Source organism: Heloderma suspectum, chromosome 4, assembly GCF_057233095.1.
Source record: "Heloderma suspectum isolate Gila_16-S chromosome 4, 16-S_ref, whole genome shotgun sequence".
Taxonomy (NCBI): Eukaryota; Metazoa; Chordata; class Lepidosauria; order Squamata; family Helodermatidae; genus Heloderma; species Heloderma suspectum.
The window spans coordinates 228,587,555-228,615,135 of NC_139461.1; the positions used below are offsets into that span (position 1 = coordinate 228,587,555).

The 27,581-nt window shown below is 40.6% G+C and overlaps 1 protein-coding gene across 2 annotated transcripts in view; it reads left to right on the forward strand.

Annotated features, from left to right (window-relative positions):
• BEND5 (BEN domain containing 5) overlaps positions 1–27,581 on the forward strand; it is a 1,382,785-nt gene that overhangs the window by 52,093 nt on the left and 1,303,111 nt on the right. For both annotated transcript variants that reach the window (XM_084852552.1, XM_084852551.1), the window contains exon 3: positions 1,937–2,061. In XM_084852552.1, coding sequence (XP_084708678.1) covers positions 1,937–2,061 — 125 coding nt within the window. The remainder of the gene's footprint in view (positions 1–1,936; positions 2,062–27,581) is intronic.

Consider the following 27,581-nt stretch of genomic DNA (forward strand, 5'->3'; position numbering starts at 1 on the left):
TGTGTCTTCTGTGAGGGTGGCGGCTGGGGGTGGTTGTATGTGTCTCTGTGAATGGGGTTTGTGTGTGTCTTCTGTGGGTGGTGGCTTTGTGTGTGTGTTTGCTGCGTACATGTCGTTGAGTATGTGAGAGTAGGGGGTACATAGATTTCTGCCTGGAGTGAGTGGATCCCCCCCCCCATTTTTCATTCATGACCTTAAAGTCACTTGATTCCGTTTCCAAAGGAGTGCTTTTTTGTGGCTGTGTGGATCATCATCATTTTGGATTTTGGATGCTCCCAGAAAAAGTGCTGCCCATACTTACTCCTGAGTAATCCTGTGCATATCATTGTTATTATTATCCCACCCCATCCCTACACACTCAGCTTTGTTCTCTCATTGTCCCCTTTTGCAATGTGTGGATTCCCGCCACTTTGCATTCATGATCATAAAGTCACTTAATTCTCTGTGCAATGGGAGTTGTTGTTGAAACAGGAGAATCTGGGTCTAAAGGAGTGCTATTGTGTGGCTGTGTGGATTTCCCCCCCCCCCACTGCCACTTTGCACTCATGATCTTAAAGTTCATATGCCTCAGTTTCCCATTTCTGTGGTATGGGCTGGGGATTCAAAATACTGCTCCTGCGCTGGTGACTCCTTGGCTCCACCTCTGATGATCTCTTGCCCACCAGCTATCACTATTACAAATGTAGAAAATGTTTTTTAAATAAAACTTTTAACCTTGGAGAAGAAAAATGTTAAATGGCTTGTGAAATATGGTTTGTTCATATCCCAGAAGAGTGAACAGATCATCTGCATATTTAGTTAAAGCAAAAATAATGCATTCCTTTGAAGAGTTAATATTTGTTGTTACCTAGAACTCAGAATGGTGAAAGGAGTATTTTCTATTACTTTTCAGATGTTTTCAAAACACTATTTGCCATCAAGCAGTTATCAGGTTCAGACACACAAATGATGCCTGGGCTTTAGTTGCTGTTTAATAGTTCTTAATGCTGTTCTTTTACAATTGTATTAAAATTAAAAGGTGACAATAAGATTAAAACATGGTTTTAAAAATCCCAGTATCTGCTAAACCATATTTCATTTAAAACCTGCTTTATAACTTTGTGTCACATGCTGTACAAGGTGCCTATGATCCTTACAATTAATTTACCTAGAGTTTTGGACATTTAATTATTGCCACCAACAGAACAGTTCTTTAATACTACTGATATTACTGAATGTTGTAATTACCTGATCTGAAATATGAATTTGCCTAACTTCTAATACCTGGCTATAGTACAAATTAAAATAATTTCTCTTAGAAGTTCTTCTACTGCTCAGAATGTAAAATAAGATTCTGCACATATATGGAATGTGCTTTTAGTTTGTCTATTTTTGTACAAGCCTTGGAGACTAATAATAGATAAGGCAGAGCTAGGGTGCTTCCAGACTGATGGTTCCTAGCACTAACAATCAGAACACATGATTGTACAGCTATTCCATCTTTCCCTTAACATCTTTTCTCTGGTAAGAAAAAAGATGGAAGAGGCCAGGGGAAAATATGGGAAGTTTACAAATGGAAGACAATATCATCTAGACAAATTCTGTGAATGCGGGAGGATGACTGCACAATAAAAGACTAATCTAAAAGCACTCCTAAGCACCACCGGGTGAATATACTCAGGAAGTGCTGGAGCCTTGGGGTAAAAAAAGTGGTGCAATCCCTGAACGTGTCTGGCCAAACTCTAGGAAGCTTCACAACACAAACAGCTTATATTCTATGCAAAACCTGAGTTAATTATTTATTTGCTGTTAGCTCTCCCCCATCCTCTATTTTTTTTAGGAGGGGGGCATTTGTAGCTTTTGTAAGGCCAAAAGCTTTCCTCCTACAAGTTTCAGTGTTAAATGCAAAGTTTTTCAAATGTTCTCCATAACACTTTGTTTTACAATATATTTTTAGGTAACCTTGGACGTGTGGACTACATTACAGAGTTTGAATATGATCTGTTCATCAGACCAGACACATGTAATCCACGTTTTCGAGTCTGGTTCAACTTCACAGTTGAAAATGTGAAAGAATCACAGGTAAGAACCATTTCAGTGAAAATTGAAGTATACTTTTACTAGAGGATTAAACATGTTCTAAATCTCTAGATAATTAGTTTTCTGGCTGGTTGTTCTGCAGCGGAAATAGGTCTGTACTATAGTGTTGTTTTAAAAATTGTGTACATTAATTTGACAACAGCCTTGCCCCCCAGATGGCAAAATGTCTCCTCTCTTGTCTCAGGGACTGCATAAGATACTTGGGCAGGAGAGGTCCTAAACTGGGCCTGAAAGCCTCAAGCTGTGGTTACTGTTAGCCTTTTACTCCTAGTTTCTTACCTTAGATCAATATATCAGCTATCTAAGACATGTGACCTGATCGCCTCCTAAAGCATTTTCTGCTCCTGGTCTGTCTGTCTATTGGTACCCAGGAGGAAAGAGTTCTGTTGTTGACTGCTCTGTGTACCCCAAATCCTTTAGGATGTGTTATCAATATCCCCTTACATTGTTTGTATTCACTGAGCTGTCCTTTCCATGTTGATTTCCCATAATGAACAGATACCTGCATTCCCACAGAGCTACAATATGTGGACTGTATCCAGTTCATTTGTGCTCGCCTCCAATAATGTTTTCCTTTCTGCTTTATATGCTTCTTAGGATTTTAGTGCAAGAGGCACCATTTCATCAGAGGACCTAAATGACCACTTTGTCATTTGTTTTTAAGCACATATTTGTTTTTGAGCACTGAAGGAATGCCATCTTGATACAAACATTTCAGTAACATTTTAAAGTCTCTAAATGACTAATATCTATGAATGTATTTGTAAACATTTCCTGTGGTTTTCCCTGTTTGCACTGTCTTTAGATGTTTTACCTTGGGTTTAAAAAAATAAATTAGCAGGACTTTTAGTGTGAAGACACCATTTTGGGTGCAATTCTGTCCTTGCATAAAATCTTCAGGTTGTTGTTTTTTTTGAAAAAGGGAAGTTTTCCATGTTAACACTAGGCAAGGTTTCCTCCATACTCATCTAGTGGCTGTGAGCTATAGAAAGTGTGTGGAAGGTGGTGGAAGCAAAGCCTGGAATCCATTCTCCTTGGATTGCAGAAGAGACAAAAGCACAATGTAGGCAAGACAGCACAATGGTCTCCTTTATATTTGCTTCCTAAGGAACCAAATATAATAATTAAATATCAGTAATAATTATACCCCAATCCACAAATTTTCTTTTGGCTTACTATTAGTGGAATCTTAAATTATGATGTATTATCTGAACATTTCCAGAGGGGTAGCCATGTTAGTCTGCTGTAGCAAAACCAGCAAAGGTCTTGCAGCACCTTAAAGACTAGCAAATTTATTATGGCACAAGCTTTCATGTATACTGTCTACTTCATCAGATGTAGTGGACAGAGTCCATGAAAGTTTATGCCATAATAGATTTGCTAATCTTTAAGACTTTTTTTAATCTGAAAAAGTTTCCCGTAACTAAAATAACATTTTAGCTCATGGAAGACTTCATTATGCCAACATCTGTTTTCCTATTTGATATCATAACTCTCAATGTTACAAGAAAAAAACATGAATCTGTTATCAGATTTTCTGGTGCTCCATAGATGATCAGTCCCATTCTCTGGTTTTGTACCTTAGTCAACAATGATCAAATTATACAGCCATGAGATATATGAAAACCTGTTTCATTGAGCACTAAGATCTTATGGAGAGATACAGTATATATCCAGAGTTCACAGGATATTTGTTTTCATAGCTGTGTACATGGAAAAAGAATGGGTTCACTATTAACTTTGACTTGTGAGCTCTGTTTTTATAATGTGCTTTCATGTAATCATCTTTTTTCATCTCTCAAATTTCCGTTAAAATGAGACTTACATGAACGTAATCAAATTTTAACCATTTCTTGGGCTGGGCAACACCTGACACTGCAACCTTAGTATATGAAATAAATGTTACAAATTGTTGCATCAAATGTATAATGTGATGTGTTTTGTGTTAATTATATTGTGTCATATAAGAAAATTATTTTGAAAAGGCTCTTTACTGTATTCTGAACAGGTAATAAAATAGTTTTAAGTGATTTATTTAAGATAAAATTATCATTACACTATGATCATAACTGTTTTTGAATGACATTAGAATTGCAGTGCAGTTCATAGTTACACATGCTTTAATACCATTTTTTCAGTGTAATTTAAGCATACATAATTGTGTGTTAGATAAGAGCCTATCAACACAATCCTATGCATGTCTACTCAAAAGTAAGCCCCACTGAGTTCAACTGAACTTACTCCCAGGTAAGTGTGTATAGGATTCCAACCTAAATATTGTATTTTTACTGAAATGTAATATATAATTGAACAATCAAAATGGAAGAAAATGCACATTTGGCATAAATACTGTATGATTGAAACAAATTGGTCTGGATTATTTTATATAAGAATATGGTAGTGTAAGGCTTATTACTAGAGATCTACCAGGCTGATTTTGATAATTTTTTTTAAAACTGAAGCTTGAGCAGTGGAGATGTGCAGAAAATTTTGAAACTTCAAAAAAGTTCAAAGCTCGAGCTTTGCACAGCTCAGGAAGGGAGAGGGATGAGGCAAAGGACAAGTTAATGCATATGTCCCACACTGTGCATGTAATGTAACATGTGACACAGTGTGTGCATGCACATGTAATAATGCTTACTCCTGTGAGGACTCAGTGGATACTAGAGGGAACAGAGAGAGAAAAAGTTTTTGACCTCAAACTTCAAGAAATGGTAAACAATCTTTTAAAAAGAGCAATTTTTGTTTTGTTTTCACCTTTACTGGTTTGTTTGTAGCATATTTATTTTAAAAGTGTAAAGTTGCTCCAGTCACAAGGGAAATGGGCAAATTTATTTTTATCAAATCATTCTCAGACTACTAGGCCCCGTGGCGACATGGGATTTCTGCTAGTTTTGATATAATATACTTACTTATTGATGTTACATTTATTATTGTAACTGACATGGCATAGAGAATGTAAAGAAAACAAATCCTAGGTTTTCATCCTTGATCTGCCTGCAATACCAGTGTAAAGCTGCATGGCTCGGATCAGTTATTTAATGACATATGGGGATTCTTGTATTCAGAGGGAGTTGTCCTTCCTCCAAGAACTATGCTGTTCTTTTTTTTTTTTTTTAAGACATAATGCGGTCTCTTTCAACCATATATCCAAGCTTGTCCATAGTTAAGAGTTTGCAGCCTTTTGGCAAGCATAGCTTAGGGTAGATTCTTTTTTCTGACAGAGGGTTGAGCCCCATGAGGTCTCTTTTGGTCTGACCTTTTGGATGATACTACTCTCCCCAAACAGCCCCCAGACTTGGATTCAGACTTCACTGTCACTGGTGGGAGCATCCTCTGAGTAGAGTTCTGCACAGGAGATGTTCCTGCTGGCAGAAGAGAAGGAAGTACTATTGCCGATTCCCCCTTCCCACTCCCTCCCCTTGCACCCTCTGAAAATATGATCTGGAGAGTTGGGGGAACAGTAGTGCTGGTGGGAACTGGCCAAGATTGTCCTTCTTCTACCAGTGGGATTCTGCTGCTCAATCAAAAGCCTTTCTGATTGTGGAAGGTAAATCCTAGATCCAGCACATTCTGCTTGCGTTTGATTTATTTTGTTAGCAGATAAACAAATCTGGAACACTCAACAGTGGCCACAAGACTGGAAAAGGTCAGTTTACATTCCAATTCCAAAGAAGGGCAACGCCAAAGAGTGTTCAAACTACCGCACAATTGCGCTCATTTCACATGCCAGCAAGGTGATGCTCAAAATCCTACAAGCTAGGCTTCAGCAGTATGCAAACCGAGAACTACCGGAAGTACAAGCTGGGTTTAGAAGAGGCAGAGGAACTAGAGATCAAATCGCCAACATTCGCTGCATCATGGAAAAAGCAAGAGAATTCCAGAAAAATGTCTATTTCTGCTTCATTGACTACGCTAAAGCCTTTGATTGTGTGGATCACAACAAACTGTGGCAAATTCTTAAAGTGATGGGAGTACCAGACCACCTTACCTGTCTCCTGAGAAACCTGTACGAGGGTCAAGAAGCAACAGTCAGAACCAGACATGGAACAACCGATTGGTTCAAAATTGGGAAAGGAGTACGACAAGGCTGCATATTGTCACCCTGCTTATTTAACTTATATGCAGAGTACATCATGAGAAATGCCGGGTTGGATGAATCAGAGGTCGGAATTAAGATTGCTGGGAGAATTATCAACAACCTCCGATATGCAGACGATACCACCCTAATGGCAGAAAGCGAAGAGGATCTAAAGAGCCTCTTGTTGAGGGTGAAAGAGGAGAGTGCAAAAGCTGGTTTGAAACTCAACATTAAAAAAACGAAGATCATGGCATCTGGCCCCATCACTTCCTGGCATATAGAAGGGGAAGAAATGGAAGCAGTGACAGATTTTACTTTCTTGGGCTCCAAGATCACCGCAGACGGTGACTGTAGCCATGAAATTAAAAGACACTTGCTCCTGGGGAGGAAAGCTATGGCCAACCTAGACAGCATAGTAAGAAGCAGAGACATCACCTTGCCGACAAAGGTCCGTCTAATCAAAGCTATGGTTTTCCCAGTAGTAATGTATGGCTGTGAGAGCTGGACTATAAGGAAGGCTGAGCGCCGAAGAATTGATGCTTTCGAACTGTGGTGCTGGAGAAGACTCTTACGAGTCCCCTGGACTGCAAGGAGGTCAAATCAGTCAATCCTAAAGGAAATCAACCCTGAGTGCTCATTGGAAGGACAGATAATGAAGCTGAAGCTCAAATATTTTGGCCACCTAATGCGAAGAGAAAACTCTCTGGAAAAGACCCTGATGCTGGGAAAGACTGAAGGCAAAAGGAGAAGGGGACGGCAGAGGATGAGATGGCTAGATAGCATCACGGATGCAATGAATATGAACTTGAGCACGCTCCAGGAGAGAGCGCAGGACAGGAAGGCCTGGCGTGCTATGGTCCATGGGGTCACGAAGAGTCGGACACGACTGAACGACTGAACAACAACAACAATTATGTAGTGCCTATATAGCTTAAAGTTAACAGTGTACCCATGTACATAACTCCCTGCGTATGGAAAGGTATGATGTCAGAGAAAAACTTCTTCCTAAAGTCCTTGCTTTCCACAGACAGCACTTGTGTTTATATTGAAATATTTAAATATGCAGTCCCTCACTAGCAATCAGGAAAAAGCTGAATTACAACATTCACAAAAAGCTGAATTATCCCTATATTTGTTCATTATATTTGACAAAGACAAGAAGAATCCTGTGCATCAAAGTGGCCTTTCACAAAACTTTGCTTGTTCTCAACTTACCAATTAATTGAGAATTCTAGTAAGTGTTGAACACTTTAGTGGATTGATTTAACTATAGTCATATTGATTTAGTGATTTTGGCCTTAGCCATTTCTATGTGTTGATCAGATTTACTAATAAAACCAATTAAGCGTGCAACTGTAATTGTAATCAGTTGAACTTAATTACTCAAGGGGGCATTGTAAAGGGGGAGGACAAAGGAATGTGATACTTAAATTCAAAGAGTATTTGGAAATAGTGTCTTTATTCTCATGTTATGGAACACAATATGGTTATTGTGCCCTATTATGTCTCAGTGAGCATTGCAGGATAGGTGGATACATTAATGTTATTAGATGACCATTATCAGCAGCTTTGTCCTTTGTAACTGTCTCTTCCTGAACTGATGCCTGTAGTAGGTGATTATATTATTAGCTTGCTACTCTGTGTAAAATGTAATTAAATCTGGAACAAAGCAATGATATGTGAGAACTGCAAGCGCCCCTTGTATAAAAGAAAGAAAAATCAACTGCATACATCATTGTCCTAAAATACGTAACTTAGCAGTTTGGGAAACTTCTGCCTGTATTGCTTATCTGTCAAAGCAGATTAATAAAGGATGATTCTTCCAAATAGGAAAACTTTCAGGTAGAGATATTTATTTTGATTCAATACTGTGCAATGCTTAATACACTTTGAGGTGCTGAATTGATCTGAAGCTGCCATAACATGTTTCAGCTTGTAGAATATAATTAACATGGACAGACATAGACAAAATTGTGTTAAATTCACACACTTAATTTCTAATGTCTGTAAGAACATCTCAATTGCCAAATTCAAGAAATGACAACAAGCATATTTTGTGTTTCTTATTGTAATGCTGATGTTTGCTGAGTAGAATCTAAATAGCCAGGTGTGTTTAATTTCTTAACATGATGACATCTGTCAATCAGAATGTCAAAAATGAATTCTAAATACTGTAAACAAAAGGAATACTGAGTTGTGATTATCAGTGATGTGACACATTTAATTCTGTTTCTATTTATTCATAGCATACCTCTGAAGTTAATACTAGGTTTTGGCAACTGGACAAAAAATCAAGACAAATCCAGCATAGAGAGAAGATTGCTGCATAGCCCACTACATATTATCCCACAGTTTCTCTTTCTTTTTTCTCCCTTCTTACAGTTTCTCCCACATTCTTCTCTTGATACTCTCATGTTACATACCACATTGCCTGCCTGCCTATCATTTTGAAAACTGGATGGCCCCTTATTTGGTGAAGTAGAGGGTGGCACAAGGTCTCTTGGCTAGCAATGACCCCGAATGTTTCTTTGCTGCTTCTGAATAACCTGGAAGTGGTTAACGCTCTAGTTTTTCATCCTTCTGCCCAGAAACAGAGTTGCTATTGGAGTTTTATGACCAGCCAAAGGAAGAGGCTGTGAAGAAGGCAAGGAGGAAAGGTTGGCTTTCCAAGGCAAGGAAAATAGGCTGTAGAAAGAATGACAGAGGGCGTTGGCAGTAGACTACATTCAAAAGGCATGTAGTGGCTTTTGAAAAGACTTGGACCACTACTCCAACTGCTTTCTTAATAAAAATTGTCAGCAGGTTTAACTGTAGACTTCTGCTTAAATTAGTAATGCTGAGCCTACACTTGTTGCCTTAACAAACAATTGCCTAGGATTGCGTGTTTGGCTACTCAAGCCATGATGTTCTAACAGCATTCATGGAATATTACTCCAACTGTCAGCAGATACACTACAGAAATATTTAGGTTTAGGCATGTTTTAGTGCAACCTAATTGATCTTTTACCAATAGTGCTGAAAGTTTCATTATAGTCAGCATAAACATAGATTTATAACAGGATTATTATATATACAAGCTCCATATATATATAGAGAGAGAGGGGGGGGTGTGTAACATCACAGCCCTGTCTTGTCCAGTATAATTAGCCAGCTATAATACAGTCGGCTATAATTGGGGGGAAATAATTGGAAATGAGATCTCAACGTTCATGACTTGTAGGGAAGTAGTTCTTTCATTGAGTATAATGGAGATGAGGTATTAAAATAAAATGCTTTCAGTTACTCTAGAAAAGTTGCTTGATCTAGATTTTCCAAGATTTATGCTGGGATGTTAAGATGGTAGAGTAAAAATTGTGTCTCGTTTCCTTTGGAATGAAGTGTGTTGCACAGTCTCCTTGATAGGGTTATTATAAGAATGTGCTGTTATATTAGCACAGTGACACAATAACATGTTCTACAGCAAATTGTCTCATTATAACACAGCCTTTAATGAAATTGTGTCTCCCTTTGTTGTTTTCCTTTTGTGTGTGCTTATTGCAAGTGGTATATTCTATGTTTTGTGTACGTAGAATGAATCAAGATCCTAAATTGGGCACTGGGATTGTTTAAACAACCAATAATAATCCGACTAAAATGAATGACTGTTGATTATTGTAATCCATGTTAATATTTCAATAATATTGGAAGAAATCACAAGGTAAATGGCAATTCTGTTTTTCTTTAGTTTCATCAGATATATATAATTAAACAAGAAAATATTTTTTGTTGTAAACGTCTATCACACAACTTGTGGCAGTGAATTCCATAAATCTGGCAATTTAGAACAAAAACTAGACTGATAGTGTATGCTTTTACCCTCCCCCACCAACAACGTTTACAACAAAAAATATTTTCTTGTTTAATTATATATATCTGATGAAACTATAGAAAAACACGAGTCATGATGGCTTTATACAACCTCCAGATTTTAGAGGCTAAATATAAAAAACGTTGTGCACACTTCAAAATGCACATTTCCCCCCAAGTACACATTTTCACACCTTAGTCAATAGGAGAAAGTGTACACTTTTTGGAAATATGCACAAAAATGTGCATTTTCCTGTTTGAAATGCACACTTTCCCCCTTCAAATGAAAAGAATAACAGGTCGCAAATGAGACCTGTTATTCTTTATAACAGGAAGGCAAACTAAGCTATGAAGTGGAGTTCAGAGAATCTCAGTGAACTTGAGCATCCCTGGTTCTCCCATCACTTCCAGTGGGGTAAACCAAAGCAGGAGAATGGCTATTGACTTCCTGCCCTGCTTGTGGGTTCTTAGAGGCAAAGGACTTATAGGGTAGATCTGGGTTTTTTTGCCCAGTCCCTCCATCCCCATGTTTCCATCTTATGCTTATTTTGTTTTTGTTTTTTACAAATTTCCTTATTACAGACTTGCAGTGGTTTAGTGGTAAATTCTGAAGTACAGACACTCATCATTACAGTCCCCATAGCCTTGTCCCCAAGGAGAGTCCAAAAACCCAAGTTGCTCTGTTGATCCATATCAGCGTACCAATTGCAGAAAGGGTGCTGACATAGGGAAAGAGGAAATAAAGATTTCTGCTGCAAAGGCATTTGGAATACATGCTGGGAGTGGGCAGGAGGACTGAGGGGGAAACAAGCCATGGCAAGCTGCAAAGCACCCAATCAACTGTCAGGAGAAACAAGCAACCCACCAACCTACCATGGCTTACTCTCAAGGTGGCTTAATGTGATGTGCAGACTCGACCATTATGTTGACAGCACACTGTTAACAAAAATGTCTTGGGTTTAGGTCACAGAAAAACAGATCTGTGCCTGATACTATCCAGGTTAGGGGAACATGGCCCAGACAGTTAATGGCTGTGCTGTGTTCCAGCCTTCCCCACAACCGTAGGCATGGTGGTTGCCCTATCAGCCTGCCCTCGGGTCTGCGGATGCTGCTTTTAAATGCCAGATCAGTTCAAAGACCTCCTTGACTTAATAGTGGATGAGGCGGCCAATCTGGCATGTATAACCAAGACGTGGGTGGGTGAGCAGGGAGGAGTTAGTCTCTCCCAGCTCTGCCCACCAGGGTACTTGGTTCAGCATCAGGGAAGACCTGAGGGCTGGGAGGGGGTGTTACTATGGTCTATAGGAATTCCATCTCCCTCTGCAGGCTCCCTGTCCATGTGACTACTGGTCTGGAGTGTTTGCACCTTGTGTTGGGCCAGCGGGACAGATTGGGGACTCTGTTGGTGCACTGCCCACCCTGCTGCTCAAAAGACTCCCTATCTGAGCTGATGGAGGTGGTCTCTGGTGCGCTGTTGCAGTGCCCCAGACTGTTGGCTCTGGGGGATGTCGACATTTGCACTGAGGGCACCTTGTCTGGGATGGCTCAGGATTTCATGGCCTCCATGATGACCATAGGACTGTCCCAACATATCATTGGCCTGACACATGTAGCGGGGCATACTCTAGATTTGGTTTTCGCAACTGGACATGGAGGTGGTGGTCTGAAGGTGGAGGACTTTGTCTCAGTCCCCTTGTCATGGTCAGATCATTATCTGCTGAGGTTTAGACTTACAGCAGCTATTCCCCTCCTCAAGGGTAGGGGACCTATTATGATGGTCCACCCCCGGAGGCTAATGGATCTGGATGGTTTCCAGAGGACTCTGGGGAGGTTTCTGGCTGATATGGCGGGCTCTCCTGTCAAAACCCTGGTTGATCTGTGGAATGCAGAAATGACCTGGGCAGTTGACATGATTACTCCTGAGCACCCTCTCCTGAGTAGAGCTTGAACTGCTCCATGGTATACCGCAGAGCTGAGAGCGATGAAACAAAATAGGAGATGGCTTGACTACAGATGGAGAAGAACTCCTAGTGGATGCAATCGAATGTTGGTATGTACCTATAGTAAAGTATATTCAGGGGCCGTGAGGGCAGCAAAAAAAATAAAATAAAATCGCTGCCTCTATTGAATCTTCTGTTTGCCGCCCAGCAGAACTTTTCAGAGTCATCCGGAGGCTATTAAATGCTGGCCCTAAGGACACTGTAGATCTCTCTGAGGCCGGCTGTAATACATTTGCTAGGCACTTCCAGGATAAGATCTCTTGCATCCACCAGGACTTAGACTCCAGTGTAATGGCAGGTGAATCTGGTGAGGTATCCAGAGCACAACCTTGTCCTGTTCTCCTGGATGAGTTTCAGTTGGTACAGCTTGAGGACATTGACAAGGTGCTTAGACAGGTTCGTGCAACCACTTCCGTACTGGATCCTTGCCCCTCTTGGCTGATAAAAACTGGCAGGGAAGGAATAGCTGGCTGGGCCAGGGAGGTGATTAATGCCTCTTTGTGAGAGGGGGTGGTCCTGGGCCGCCTCAAAGAGGCGGTAGTGAGACCACTCCTAAAGAAATCTTCCCTGGACCCGGAAAAACTTAGTAATTTTAGGCCAGTGGCAAATGTTCCTTTCCTGGGCAAGGTTCTTGAGCAGGTGGTTGCCAACCAGCTCCAGGCACTCTTGGATGAGACCGATTATCTAGATCCATTTCAGTCGGGGTTCAGGCCAGGTTTTGGCATGGAAACCGCCTTGGTCGCCCTGTATGATGACCTATGATGAGAGAGAGACAGGGGGAGTGTGACCTTGTTGATTCTCCTTGATCTCTCCGTGGCTTTCGATACCATCGACCATGGTATCCTTCTGGGACGATTGTCTGAGCTGGGAGTGGGAGGCATTGCATTGCAGTGGTTTCGCTCCTACTTGGATGGTCGGCTCCAGAAGGTGCTGCTTGGGGAATATTGCTCGGCCCCATGGATTCTCCAGTATGGAGTGCCACAGGGGTCAGTTCTGTCCCCCATGCTATTTAACATCTACATGAAACTGTTAGGTGTGGCCATCCGGAGTTTTGGGGAACGTTGTCATCAGTATGCTGATGACACGCAGCTCTAGTTCTCCTTTTCATCTTCTTCAGGTGAGGCTGTGGATGTGCTAAATCAATGCCTGGCTGCGACAATGGACTAGATGAGGGCCAACAAACTGAAACTCAATCCAGACAAGACTGAGATGCTGTTGGTAGGTGATTCTTCTGACTGGATGGAGGGTGCTCAACCTGTTCTGGATGGGGTTGCACTCCCCCTGAAGGAGCAGGTTTGTAGCTTGGGGGTTCTCCTTGAACCATCTTTGTCATTTGAGGCTTAGGTGGCCTCAGTGGCATGGGGTGCCTTCTATCAACTTTGGTTGGTGGCCCAGCTACGCCCCTATCTGGACAGGGATAACCTGGCTTCAGTTGTCTATGCTCTAGTAATCTCCAAGTTAGATTAATGCAATGCACTCTACGCGGGACTGCCTTTGAAGATGGTTTGGAAACTGCAGCTCGTGCAAAATGTGGCAGCCAATTGCTAACGGGGACCAGAAGGTCCGAACATATAAGACTGACTCTGGCTTGCTTGCACTGGCTGCCTGTATGTTTCCGAGCCCAATTCAAGGTGCTGGTTTTAACCTATAAAGCCTTACACCAACTTACCCATATACTGTGCTCAACATCTAAGGCCCTCCTCCATCTGCCTATACCGAGGGAAGCTCGGAAGATGGCGACAAGGGAGAGGGCCTTTTTGGTGGTGGCCCCCAAATTATGGAATGATCTCCCCGATGAGGCCCACCTGGTGCCAACATTGTTACCTTTTTGGTGCCAGGTTGTATTGCCAAAGTGATTTGGTTCTTGATTTTACCTAAGGTGAGGCAGATCAAGGCAGGCAGCTGCCCTAAGGCTTTATTGGCCAACATAAATATTACAAAATAGACCCACCAGGTGCTCACACCAGGCACCTGCTGGCAACCTCTCTTCCTGCTTCTCCAGCTGTCTTTTATAGTCCATTAGCAGGGTCTCCCACGCAGTCTGTCCTGTAGGCTTAATCCATCCCACCTGTGTTGATTGCCTACACTTGTGGGAAATGCAGCATCACCATCCAGTCCTAACAGTCTCTGCTTAAAGGGAAATTCCCATTGTTGCTCATAGCAAGCAGCCCTATAGCTTGGCAGCTTCTAGGAGCTGCTGTGTCCAAGCTTTTTCCTCTGGAGTAAAGGCATGAAAGGAAGCTGTGACAGGTCACACCTGACTCCTTGAAGTACAATTCATCTTCTGATAAGTTCCCATACACAGGTTAAGACTTTTCTCTTCTCCCAGGCATTCAACAGCATATGATAAGTGTTTAATTGATCCTGTAATGTGTTATGGTTATGGTTGTTTGTTTTTGAGATTGTTTGTTTGAAGTTGTTTTAGATAGGTTTCTTTCGTGTATATTGTCTGTTCATGTGTTTTTTTTATGTAAATGGTTTTTAATCTCTGCATATTGTATTTTTTAATGTTTTTAATCTTTGTAAACTGCCCAGAGAGCGTTGGCTATTGGGCAGTATAGAAATGTAATAATAATAACAATAATAATATCCAAATTTTGTGAGTTGAGATTACTCATATTACTGGCACCAAAAGTTCCCATTGGACTACTGTAGCCAATGGGAAAGGTAATACAAATGTTATATTTTTAGAAACCAAGATTTGACTTGAAGGGAGTGAGAATGTTATGTAAGGACTGGCCATGAATGCATCATATTCTTTCTGCATTTTAAAAAAAACATACTACTTATTTTCATTAACAAAGCTATGCCATAAGTTGTTTGTAGTAAAGAAGATTTCCACTTTGTGTGTGTTTCAATCAGAAATGTTTATTTATCTGATAGCTTAGGTTGTATGTATGTGATGGAGTCAAAATTCTTTTTATTCCTATACTGGTTTCCTAAAGCATTTAAATAAATTTTCTCAAATGTATGCAGAAAAAACCATTCAGATATGAAAGGGCAACTGTTGCTGTAGGAAAACTCTTTAGACCTAAATAAGGAGATAATTATTTAAATAAGCAAACCTAAGTTTAAGGCTGCAATCCTTGATCCACTTACCAGAACTCAGTGGGACTTACTCCCAGTTAATTGGATTGCAGCCCTAGTTTCATAAGCTTACATAAGGCTTAAGGGCAGGGACTGAAAACATTTATAACCACAACTTTACATTTAGCGGTGCAGACCAGTTTTCAGTTCCCAAATGTACAATATTTTTAAATATTTAAATTATTGATAACTGTAAAAAACTTTGTGACGGTAGCTGCATTATTGCTGTGCTGTCATTTCATACACTTGAAAGTAACACCCCTACTAATATACATAGAAACACAATACTCTACCTTTAAAATAGTAAGAAAAAGCTTACCTTTTCTTGATAAATTGTAAGGCTTTATACAGAAGGGATGCCTTTTAATGCAGAAACTGTGACATGGTATTACGACAGTTAAAAAACACACATTAATTCCCATCTTTGACATTTTTAGCTTACACAACAGGGTGCCAAACATTTATGACAGCTTACAATGGAAAAACAATATTGCTTTTAGTTAACAACGGTAGCTATGAATATATATTGACAGCATTTTCACTGCAGATTTGCTGCCAACATAATACAAAGCAAATAGCATTCAATATGTTGGAACACTCAAGGGAATTAAAGAGTTTCAAAAACAAATTTATGATATTGGGTGCTGAATGTTGAAATCTAATGAAAATGCAAATTTAGAAACATCCACAGAATATACTTTATGCAAAGAAATACAGTTTATCCAACTTATAAAATTAAGATTAACCTGGAAGGAATAATGTTAAAACATTTTCACTTGTTTTAGTAAACTTACTTTTATAAGAAGATCAGCATCTGTCCCCCAAACTTTAAAAAGAAAAATCCAACACATGGACCTCCAGAATTGTTTAACCATTTTCCGTATGCGTTTTCCAGGTCTAAATCCCCCATACCCCCCATGTCTTCTATGAGATTTGCATTCCTTACTTGTATTGCTTCCCCTGCATGTGGTTAGGCCTTAATTCTAACCTAACCAGTGATCAATACATGAACTGCATTACATGTGGTTTGGCCTTACTTCTAACCTAACCAGTGATCAAGTCACGTCAAACCTTTTATTTCTAACCCAAGTATCAGTTTAGCATTTTACAAAAAGCAGAAGTTAATACTAGTTCTAAATCAGTATGTAAGTTTAATGATTTGATAAACTTGTAGTTTCAAATGCATTTGAATACATTAAAACATCTTCTAAACAAAGCATGTAGAGATGTTTCATTTGAAATTTCATTTTGGGACTCATTAATGACTATTTATGAACTTGAGCACACTCCGGGAGAGAGCAGAGGACAGGAAGGCCTGGCGTGTTATGGTCCATGGGGTCACGAAGAGTCGGACACGACTTAATGACTGAACAACAACAACAAATGACTATTTAGATTTGAAATTTTTTTTCAGTAACAATTCTGCAAATATAGTGAAATGTTGATCAGGTTCTTGATGCAGACGAACTAGAGCGGGTTCAGAGGAGGGCAACAAAGATCAGGGGACTGGAAACAAAGCCCTATGAGGAGTGACTGAAAGAACTGGGCATGTTTAGCCTTGAGAAAAGAAGACTGAGGGAAGATATGATAGCGCTCTTCGAGTACTTGAAAGTTTGTCACATAGAGGAAGGCCAGGATCTCTTCTTGATCATCCCAGAGTACAGGTCACAGAATAATGGGCTCAAGTTACAGGAAGCCAGATTCTGGCTGAACATCAGGAAAAACTTCCTGACTGTTAGAGCAATACGACAATGGAACCAATTACCTAGGGAGGTGGTAGGCTCTCCCACACTGGAGGCATTCAAGATGAAGATGAAGAACCATCTGTCAGGGATGCTTTGACTTGGATTCCTGCATTGAGCAGGGGGGTGGACACAATGGTCTTATAGGCCCCTTCCAACCCTACTGTTGTATGATTCTATGGATTCTAAACAAGGTTACATGGAAGTTAGTTCTATATAAATCAGTGGGATTTACTTCAAAGTCTTGAGTAATATTTATATTTGAGTAGTTTTGAAATATATATTTAGATGTCTGGATAATTATATATGGACCCCACCCTCAGCAGCTACCGTAGGCCACATGGGTACATGGAGCTTCCCTTTGCTAACTTTGTTGTTAGCAGCACAGATCGATCTTCTCTCATCCTTGGGAGTGAATGGGGTCACAGGATCACAGGAAGCTGCCTTGCACTGAGTCAGACCATTGGTCCATCTGGCCCTGTATTGTCGACACTGACTGGCAGTGGCTCTCCAAGGTTTCAGGCAGGCAGGATTTTTCCAGCCTTACTTGGAGATGCTGGGTGTTGAACCTCAGACCTTATGCATGCAAAGCATGTTCTATACTACTGAGCTATAGCCCCTCCCAGCCATGTTGTGCACACAGAACAGATCTGTGAGTGCATCTGAGCACATACCAACTTCTAGATCACCAGAAAAAAGCCTACCAAGCATTCTTCTCACACAATTTGTACTTCATGATGATATTTATTTATTTATTTAAATTAATTTATTTAAACAACTCATCTATATATATGGTACCTTACCAAGTAACATACACAAAATGGCAATACTTGTCTATAAGGAATTTACAATCTCAGTATAGGCAATGGGAAAGGCAAGTCTAAAAGCCAACAGGACAGGAGTAGTAGAAGCAAAACTAATGGGAGGAATGTGAGCAAATGCAGGTACACGTACTTGGACTTCGTTTTGGTTGAAGATGAGGACTAAGAGTGTGTACCAGTCATGGGGAGCCTCCAACCTGTGGCCCAGATATGGCATGAGGGGATTCCCCATCTAGCCTGCCAGCATTTTCCCAAGGCCCTGCCCCCTCTCCTGGCAGGGAAAACCTCTTATCTCTGAGCAGCTGCTGATTGGAAATAAGCTTTTCCCTGCAGGGAGAGGTGGCTGGGCCTGGGGAAGAAACTGCTGAGTGATTTAGGCCTGCTTACTTTTGAAGCTCATCCTGCAGAAGCTTCTCCTGCTCATTTCTTAGTAGACATGTAGAGGTTTTCCTTGCTTACTTCTGAATAGACATGCAGAGGCTTGCTATTTGGGATGCTATTTGAAAGTCTTGCTGAGTGAAAGAAGTCAGAAGTCTTGTTGACTTCTGAGTAGACATGCAGAGGCTTGTTCTGCTTGCATGTAAGCATCCCATTTTGGCCCTGCCCAATCTGTGTTTGGCCATACCCACTTTGCCTTTGGGCCCACCCTCAGATGGAACACAGTTCTTGAGACCTTTTCCAGATTGGAATTGGGCCCTTGGACCAAAAATAGTTCCCCAGCACCAGTTTAGACCAAATACTTCATGGAAAAGGTGGGTTTTGAGGAGGGATTTGAAATGAGAGACAGATGCTACCCATATGTGTTATGGGTGGGAATTCCAGCCATAAGGTGCAGCAAGAAAGAAGGGGCAGAGCACTTTAAGAGAGAGGAATTATTTGAGTGGATAAGGGTAATAGATTTGGAGGACTGAAGGCACAGGAAATCAGAGAAGGGTGGGATCAGGCTATTTTCAGTATCACTTATTTAGAAACAGATCTCAGTAGAATGCACCTTTATTAGTAGTCATGCAGTTTGAAAAGTGCAAGGAAATTACTGTCCCCTCCCATAACTAACTTCATGCCTTGTTTAGAGGTACCATTGAATCTAAGAGAAATGCAAAAGTGATTGAATCCCACACCCTAGGACTTTTAAAAGCCATGCTGTCTACAACTTTTTCATTTTAATAAGGATTAAAAATACTTAAGACCTTTTTGTTTCCTACTTGAAATTTCATGGTATATTGCAAATAGAGTATTTTTTACAAAATATAGTAATTAGTGTGGCTAATATCCAATACTGTAGGCTATTTATCTGGTGGCCACAGGTTCAGCTTAGCATCTAGATCTCCATTAATCCTTTAAACAGAGGTGGGCAAATTGTAGCCCTCCAGATGGTTTGGCCCACAACTCCCATCATCCTGCATTTGTTATGCTGACTGGGGTTGATGGGAATTGTCAGTTTGATAACTGTCAATAATTCTAATAAATAATAAATAAAAAGACACATTTTGTGGTCAAATGCTAAAGGACAGATTGGATGCCATATATAATGATGAAGTGTGACACTGCCACTAAAGTAAATTACATTGTACTAGTGTAAACGACCTCTAGTGCAATGCCCATAGCACTTGCTGGTGCTACAGGTTTTCCAGAAAACCCCATCATGCCAACAAGCATTATTGGTTGCCGAGTGGGTGGTCCCTTGTACATGGAGGGGGCACGGGCTAAATTAGTTGTTATATAGTGCTGTGCAAAATCCTGCCCCCTATTTTTGGGATTTTTTTCCTGTGAAAGGGGCATTTTTTCTGCCTCTTTCTCAGGGACGGGGAGAATTTCAAAGAATTTTCTCTTTTGGGAGGCGGGAGGGTTTCCACATACCTTTTAAGTCTGGGAGGTGGCTGAAGGGTCTTCTTTCTATTTTTAATTGTTTTTTAACTTGAAAAAAGCCCCTCAGCAAAAGACTCATTACAGACAGGCAGCACTTCCTGAACTCCCATGAGACCATGTGACTTCACCCTCTCTTATAGGCATTCAGAAAGAACTCCTGGGCTGCAGAAGCTTTGCAAAGAGTTCCAGGCTGCTGTAAACAAGAACAAATGCGACATTTGAAGCTTTAGAAAAACACTTATCTTGCTTGCTCTGTGTTGCTGCAGGGAAGAACAGAATTTTTCTAAACTCTAAAATCCCAATTTTCTCTTGCTTTGCAAAGAAGCGTCAGCAGCCTGGAAGCCCTTCCTGAATGCCTATAGGAGAGGTTGAGGTCACGTGGTCTACTGGGTGTTCAGAAAGACCTGCCGGGCTGAAGAGAATCCTAGGCTCCTGCAAGTACAGGGGGTGTTTAAAAAAGAAAAAAAGAAAAAAGAAATCCCCTCAGCCACTGCCTACACTTAAAAAGGTAAGCAGAAATTCTGTCCTCCTCCCAAGGAGAAAGTTATTTGAAATTCTCACCTCTCCAGCCTCTTTTGCCACAGTTTTCGTCCCCCCCCCCATGCCCAAAATGGAAGAATCAAAATTTTCGGCACAGGGCTAATGGTATAAGATATGTGGAGTTGCTCTCTTCTCTTCATAAGATGTAATACAAACAAGATTCAAGATGACTTTGCTATGCTGTGTTTCTCCATGCCATAGCCCCCCTCCCAATAGCTAATTAAATCAGGCAACACTGGGGAGTTTCACAATGTGATGACATCACATCAAACATATTATTAAATTATGACGAACACAGAGTAAAGCGAAAGAGTAGCAGCTCTTTTATTTAAAAAAAGTTGAGTTGCAAAAAAGGTTCCACCATTATAAGCCTCAAACTTCTGTTACTTATAAAAAGGACACTTGTTGAGGTAATAACATGAAACTTGGTACCCAGGATCTACCTGACGAGGTCTACAATTGTGCAAAATGTCAAACCAATCTCATACAAATTACCACAGATACAGAAAGTTAAAAAGTGCTAAAAATCGACACATTTGTACTTTTTACTCCAAGCTGTGGCTTGACATATCATATATTTCTTTCAAATTATGAGGAAAACTACTGATGTACTTTATTCAGGCTTGTTGAGGTGTGCCTTTCATTGATTTGGTGAAATTCTGAGCAGTGGTTTAAAAGTTATCAAGGTGTTTATCCCCCATGAAAGCCTATGGCAGCAACTGCTGGCAAAGTTATGTCAGGAATGCTCAGTTTCACACTGTACTCCATTGTTTTGAGAGGAATTCCACTGTTCCTGTCAGCATTCGGACAATAGGGGAGGGAGGGGTAACAGGGAACTGTCAACTGAGATGAGGTAATTTGAAGGCTGAGGGAATCACTCTCACTGATTGGCAGATCACATTGATGAAGAGAGGAAGGAAAACAAAAAAGCTATATTGGAATCCTGTGCAGGCTTACTCATAAGTAAGCTGTTCTGAACATATAGGGACATATCTATTCATTTGTAAACATCTGCTTAGTTAATGACTTGTTTGTGTTTTGTTTTTTAGTTTGTGTTTTCCCCCCCAGAATGCTGTAATAATACATTTCCTTTTTAAAAACCAGGGAAATTCAATGATAAAAACCTGCTGGTTTAAGATCAGAGTTAAGGCTATCCCATGTTGGCTCAAGCTCCACAAAGCCAGGAAATTGGAAGCTAAGACTGATGCCTTAACAGACATGCCCTGTGGGCAGTAATGATGTTGTGCAATATCACAACATCATTACTGATCAACGGGCATGTCTGTTAGGGCATCAGTCTTAGCTTCCAATTTCCTGGCTTTGTGGAGCTTGAGCCAACATGGGATAGCCTTAACTCTGATCTTAAACCAGCAGGTATTTTGATAATTTGTCTACTTTGGTCCTGTATGTCTGTGCACAGAGCACACAAACATTGCTTCCTCACATGGGTCCCTGCAATATACAGACCTTTCCCGCATAACATCCCAACCATCATAATTATTAGCACTTTGCTAGTTCAATAAATTCCCTAAGTTCTGTTTATGTTTGTGAGCCTTAGCACAATAAAGTGACTTCTGTCTGAGCTACCCATAGGGAAATAAAGATATATCTCTTACATAGCAAAACTTCTTAAGAATCCAACTTTCTCTGTCTCTAACTCTCTGTAGTTAGATGTAGCTGCCCTCCCTTCTTCTCCTACGCTCTACTGTGAACTACATTAGCATCGTACTTTTATGTTTCAGAACTTTTGAGTTTATAGGTGAGGAGGGCTCTGTTTTTTCTTGTGAAAATGAAGGCACAGAATGGAATAGGGGTTTTGAAAAGGCTATTTCTAAAATTGTTAGTATTAAACTATTGCTACTGAGGAACATGCATTTAGGAAAGGCCTCCTCCCTGATGAGTTATTCCCTTTTTCAGCAGAAAACAATTACTTGGAATTGTCCCATGAGCAACTAATACAAAGGCTGAGAAGTGAATATAGTAAATAAGAAAGATAGCAAATATAGATCAAAACATCCTCATTTACTGTCAGAAATAAGATAGGAACAGTATTAAGGCACGTCGATGAAACAAACCAGCACTTATCCATGGTGAAATCTGTAAAGTGTCTTCGATTGCTCAAGGGATCTTTAGATATAGCATTATTTTCTCTGTCTTATGGATGACTTGACCACCTTTGCTATGAATTTTTCATGATTTCCTGACCCAGCATTTCTTGCCTGTGGAGAAAGTAAATACAGTATTGATTTGGGTGTTGGGTTTCTACCTTTTTTTTCTTTTACCACAACAAGATTTTGTAGCCTAGAAACCTCAATCCCTGATTACTCATTAGAGAATTGAGCTGTTCTTAGTTCTAGAATGAAAAAAAAAAAAAAAAAGTGCTTGTGATGTAGGTAGTCTTTTTACAGGAATTTCAAATGATCCCCCTGCTAAGATTTAATGTTGTTAAAAGCTTCCTTGAACCATGCAGGGTCTACAGATTTAAGAGACAAGACCTCTATCTGACAATTAGAATGTTGCAGGAGATGTTTGTGAGCATTCTCACTTAAAAGAATACCACAAGTTAGAAAACTAGAAAGAGGGGCTCAACAATTGCATTTTTTCCTTACTCAATGACTTCTGCTCATTTATTTTTTGTGTGCCTCTCAGGCATATTAGAAAATTGAAAAGAGGCCATGATGCTGCCACTTCTCAGCTAAATTGTTTTGTAAAAGAAAAAAAAATCCATATCTTACATCCCATGCAAACTTACTGTCAGCATTGCCATGGAAACAAGATTTTTAAAGAGTTAACTGAAATTTAGAAGCATTTTCATTTCTTTGTGATTCATAGTTCATAAAAATGCAAATCTCACTCTAATACATGTTTTACCTTAATATTTTATACTACCATTTAGACTTAACTGATCTAATGTTCTGCTTAATTAAAATTTGAGCTTCTTTGAATGCTTTGCTTTTATATTTTTTGTAAAATACTCTGGTCCTATCAAGCATTAGATTTTGACAGCGTGACATACGTTTTAAAATACTGTCATAGAGGAAATCAGTCACTTCAACCTGTAATTCATAAGCAGAACAGAATATTTTTAAAGCATGACTGGAATGTTTTTGCCCATTACAATCTTGCTTTATGCTGCTATATCAGATTTAAAAACATGCTCTTCTCCCCTCCCCCCCCCGCCCCGGTCTTTTCTTTCTTTTTTGTTTTATTCCACTTTAACAGAGTTTTTTTTTTCTTTTTCTTTTGTTAGCATTTACATTGTTTTCATGGGGGCAGGGGTGATATCCGATGTCGTATTTGACATTTGGTTGGAAAATGGGAATGGAAGGTAATTCTTGTTTTGGGGAATATACAATGGCCTTGCTATAAATTGATCAGATTTTGTATTCCTTTGTGATAACTTTTCTCCTTGGAGTAAGTTGCTTGGAGTAAGTCTTCCCTTTTTCTTCCTTGGTTTTGCATAAACAAGTACACTGGAATTTCTGTTATGCCTGTAAAAAGTAATAGTATATAGGCACGTATCATGTCCGTTATACATCCAAAGGTACCCTTTCTGAGCTCTTTCATCCTGTGCTTCACTGTCATATGGAATGGTCAAGAAATATTAGGGGAAGTAAGAGTTAGATATCTAGAAACACATGCCCCTCTGTTGCCTGCTTATTTCATTATTACAGCTTGTAAGGGCCCAGTGCAAGAGCATACATAATGAAATGACAAGGGAAATGGAATTTGTTATTAAAAAAGAGAAGCTGTTCAGATAATTTCTTTTTAATGAATAACATAAACACACAATTGGGAGCCCTTTAGTTCAATTTCCTAGCTGTTGCAGATATTGTTACATCTTTACACATTAGTAGTAAATTAGCGGCATTGATTCAAATATCCTGTGTAGGCCAGGGTTACCTTTTTCTCTGATATTTTTAATAATCTTTATAGAAAATGTTCATGTATTTGTTCTATGTTTTATGCCTTATAATAATATTTTAGTGACTAACCAGCACAGTCTAGCTGCAGAGCTATGAACCACGCTGTGACCCCCACAAGAGTTCATAAAACACCTGTTTAAAAAGAAAAAAATGTTCCAAAATGCCAACGCAGAACCAGCCCTCAGATAGACAAAATAAAAATAGAAATCTATAGCATTCAAGAAGATATAAATAGAAGAAGGAATACCTGATTTTACGTATATCTACCATTCTCTATCTTTGTACTTATTTTTAAGGTTGGGCTGTGAAATCTGTCTATTATTGTATCTTTTATTGCTCTCTCTTGGTAACATTAGTGATATGCCTGAGAAGTTGTTCAGATGACAGGGGTGGTGGTGGTGGTGGTGGCATAGGGTTGGGGGCACCCCTATCAGTGTGGTTACCAGTAGGGGAGGTATGGCATGAGAGAATGATCAACAGGCCAACTGAGGAGAAAAGCAATTAGACATCTTATGCCTATTCCCTCTTCTTGGTTTCTCCCTGACTAGAAAGTTGTTGGTTGCCTTATCATTCTGCCTGTTAGTGCTGATGATCAATGCCAGGTCGATCCAAAGTAAAATCTCTATCTTCCACAATTCAATCATGGATGAGGATGCCAATCTGGTTTGCATTACCAAGACCTAGGTGGGGGAGCTGGGAGGAGTCAGTCTCAGATGTGCCCTTCCAGGCACTCAGTACACCACCAACTTGGGGATGGGGTGGTGGTGGGTTGCTGAGGTCTCTTTCTTTAGGTGTCCTGTCCAGTTAAGTGCCAGTTCTGAGTGTTTGTATCTTGTGTTGGGCATTTGGAACAGAGTGGGGATTCTGTTGGTATACCACCCACCCCCCTGCCTATCAGTCTCCCTACCTGAGTTGATGGAAGTGGTATCAGATTTGGTATTGACTACTCTCAGAGTGATTGATCTGGAGGCCTCAACATCCGATTACATGTTGGGGCAGCCCCATAGTTGTCATAGTGACCATAAGGTCCTGAGCTGCTCTGGCTCTGGGAGACTTTCAGTGATCTTTTCCCTCTGCAAGGGTGGGGGGAACCTGTTAAAATGATCCACCCCCTCCCTGAGGCTAATGGCTTCAATGGATGCCGGAAAGCTCTGGAAGAATTTCTAGCTCGCATACCTGGTGCTTCTCTTTGAAGCACTGGTTGCTGTGTGGGATACAGAGATGGCCCAGGCATTTGACATGATTGCTCCCAAGTGCTCTCTCCCTCTGAGTGGAGCCTGTGCAGCTCTTTAGTATACACCTGAGCTGAGGACAATGCAGCAATATGGGAAAAGGCTTGAATGCAGGTTAAGGAAGACTTGTGTTCTGTCCAACTGAATGCAGGTTAGAGTTCATCTTTGAGTCTATTCTGTGGCAGTGATGATGGCAAAGAAATATTTATTTTACCACCATCATCACATCTTCTCAGTGTCATCCAATAGAACTTTTCCAAGTGATTAGAGACCTGTTGTAATCTGACCCAGAGAGAGAGAGAGAGACATGTTTGAATACTTGTTAGCATGCCACCTGGTTCCAGGAGGTTATACAATCCTTCTTGAGAAATGTGGTGATGCCAGCCTCTTTAAAAGAGGTGGTAATAAGGTCACTCCTGAAGAAACCTAACCTGCACCTTGAAGATGTGAACACCTATAGGCCAGATGCAAACATCCCCTTCCTGGGCAAAGTGCTTGAGTGGGTGGTTGCTGGCCAACTCCAGACACTCCTGGATGAAACTGATTTTCTAGATCCATTTGAGTTGTGATTTAGGTCTGGTTTTGGAACTGAAACTGCTTTGATCACCCTGTGGGATGGTATTTGCCAAGAGAAGTGGGGAGGGGGAGAGGGTGAAATCCTGCTGATTCTCTTGGACAGCTCAGCAGCTTTCAGTACCTTCAGCCATGGTGTCCTTCTGGGTAGGCTTTCAGAGTTAGGTTTTGGAAGTACTGCTTCACTGTGATTATGCTCCTACTTGCATTATTGATTCCAGGATGTGGTGTTGAGGGATTATTGCTCTGCCTTGTAGAAGCAGTACCTTCAAAACTCAACCCAAGCAATGGTACTTGGTAAGTACTGCCTTGAGGTGTCACCATCCAGCTATATCTCTCCTTTTCATTGAATCCAGATGAGACAGATCGTGTTATAAACCTGTGATTTGATGTGGAAATGGGTTGGAAGAGCTCCAATAAACAGGGCTTCGATACACAAGGCTTTTATCATGTGCTTGTAATTGGTCACTCATGGAAGTTTGAAGGTCCTTTACATGACATTGGTAACCTCCAGAGCCTCTTAATAAATTTTAATTGTGCTTTGAAGCACTCCAACTGCTGGTGAATTTCAGGAATCCTGCTATATCACAGAGTGATCTAGTGGCTGTATAATGAAAAATATAGAACTTGCAGAGAAAGGAAATCCATGGTAAAGGTGCAGGATACAAGCCTGGTGTAGAGAAGCCCTGAGATTTAGTCCAGACAAGATGGCGGTACTGTTATTGGGTGGTACAACTGTCCAGTTGAGTTATATCCAACCTATTTTGGAGGGGGTTGCACTCCCCCTAAACCAAGGATGGCAAGCTCGAGGGGTCCAGGAGTCACTTTCTACCCCTGGATCCCCTGTGGGCTGCACTCCTGCTGCCTCCATACTGCTACAATTTGGCCATGTAGCAGTGGCATTAGCAAAAAAGTAGTAGTTTGCTGCCAAATTGTGGCAGCAAACTGCTACAGAGGCTTAAAAGGAACTAATTTGCTTGTTTCCACTGGTTTTTCTTCGTGGTCTCTGTGCAACACACATACGGGCTTTGCTCTTGCATGGAGCCTCTATTTGGGAAACTCCTATAAGCTGAGGAACATTGTTTTTGGTGGGAATCCTCCCCCACCGTCCCACTGCACATGTCCGAGTGGGTTTCCGCTGTTCTCCTCAGTTCCTTTTCGACTGCCATTATGGCTGCCTCTTCGGGAACTTTGTCCATTTGGTTAGGACTTTCGTGCTGAGGTTTTCTTTTCATTCTTCATGTTTTAGTCTTTTTCTCGCTTTTCTCTTGTTATCTTAAAAAAAAAAGAAGTAGGTTAGAATAGTTAGGGTTTTTTTGTCTTATTGGCCTATGGCACTGAAGGCCTCCTTCAGAAAGTGTGTCTGCTGTGGCAGAAAATTTCCACTGTCGGATGTCATTCTTTGTGCCTTCTTTGTCTTGAGGAGGCTCATGATGTGGAGACTTGCCACCATTGTCAATCTTTCTCCAAGCAAGCTCATAAAAATCATTCCAATAGATTGAAGGTGATTCTGTGGCAAAATCTCTTCAAGCGGTGGACACCCAGAAGCCCGAATCTCACTTGGGGGCTTCAGGAGCTAAGGAGATGCCAAGATCTGAATGAGCCTCTCCTCCTCGATCCTTGTCAGAGGTGGAGAGAGTAGATCCACCTACTCCTGGCTGTTCGCTGGTAGTTTCGGTGGCTAAGAAAATCTCCAAAAAGGCCAAGCACACTAAGCCAGCGATGGAGGCAGTCCCTAAGAAAAAGAAGAAAAAGGAGGTTGAAAAGATGCCTCCACAATCACCGGAG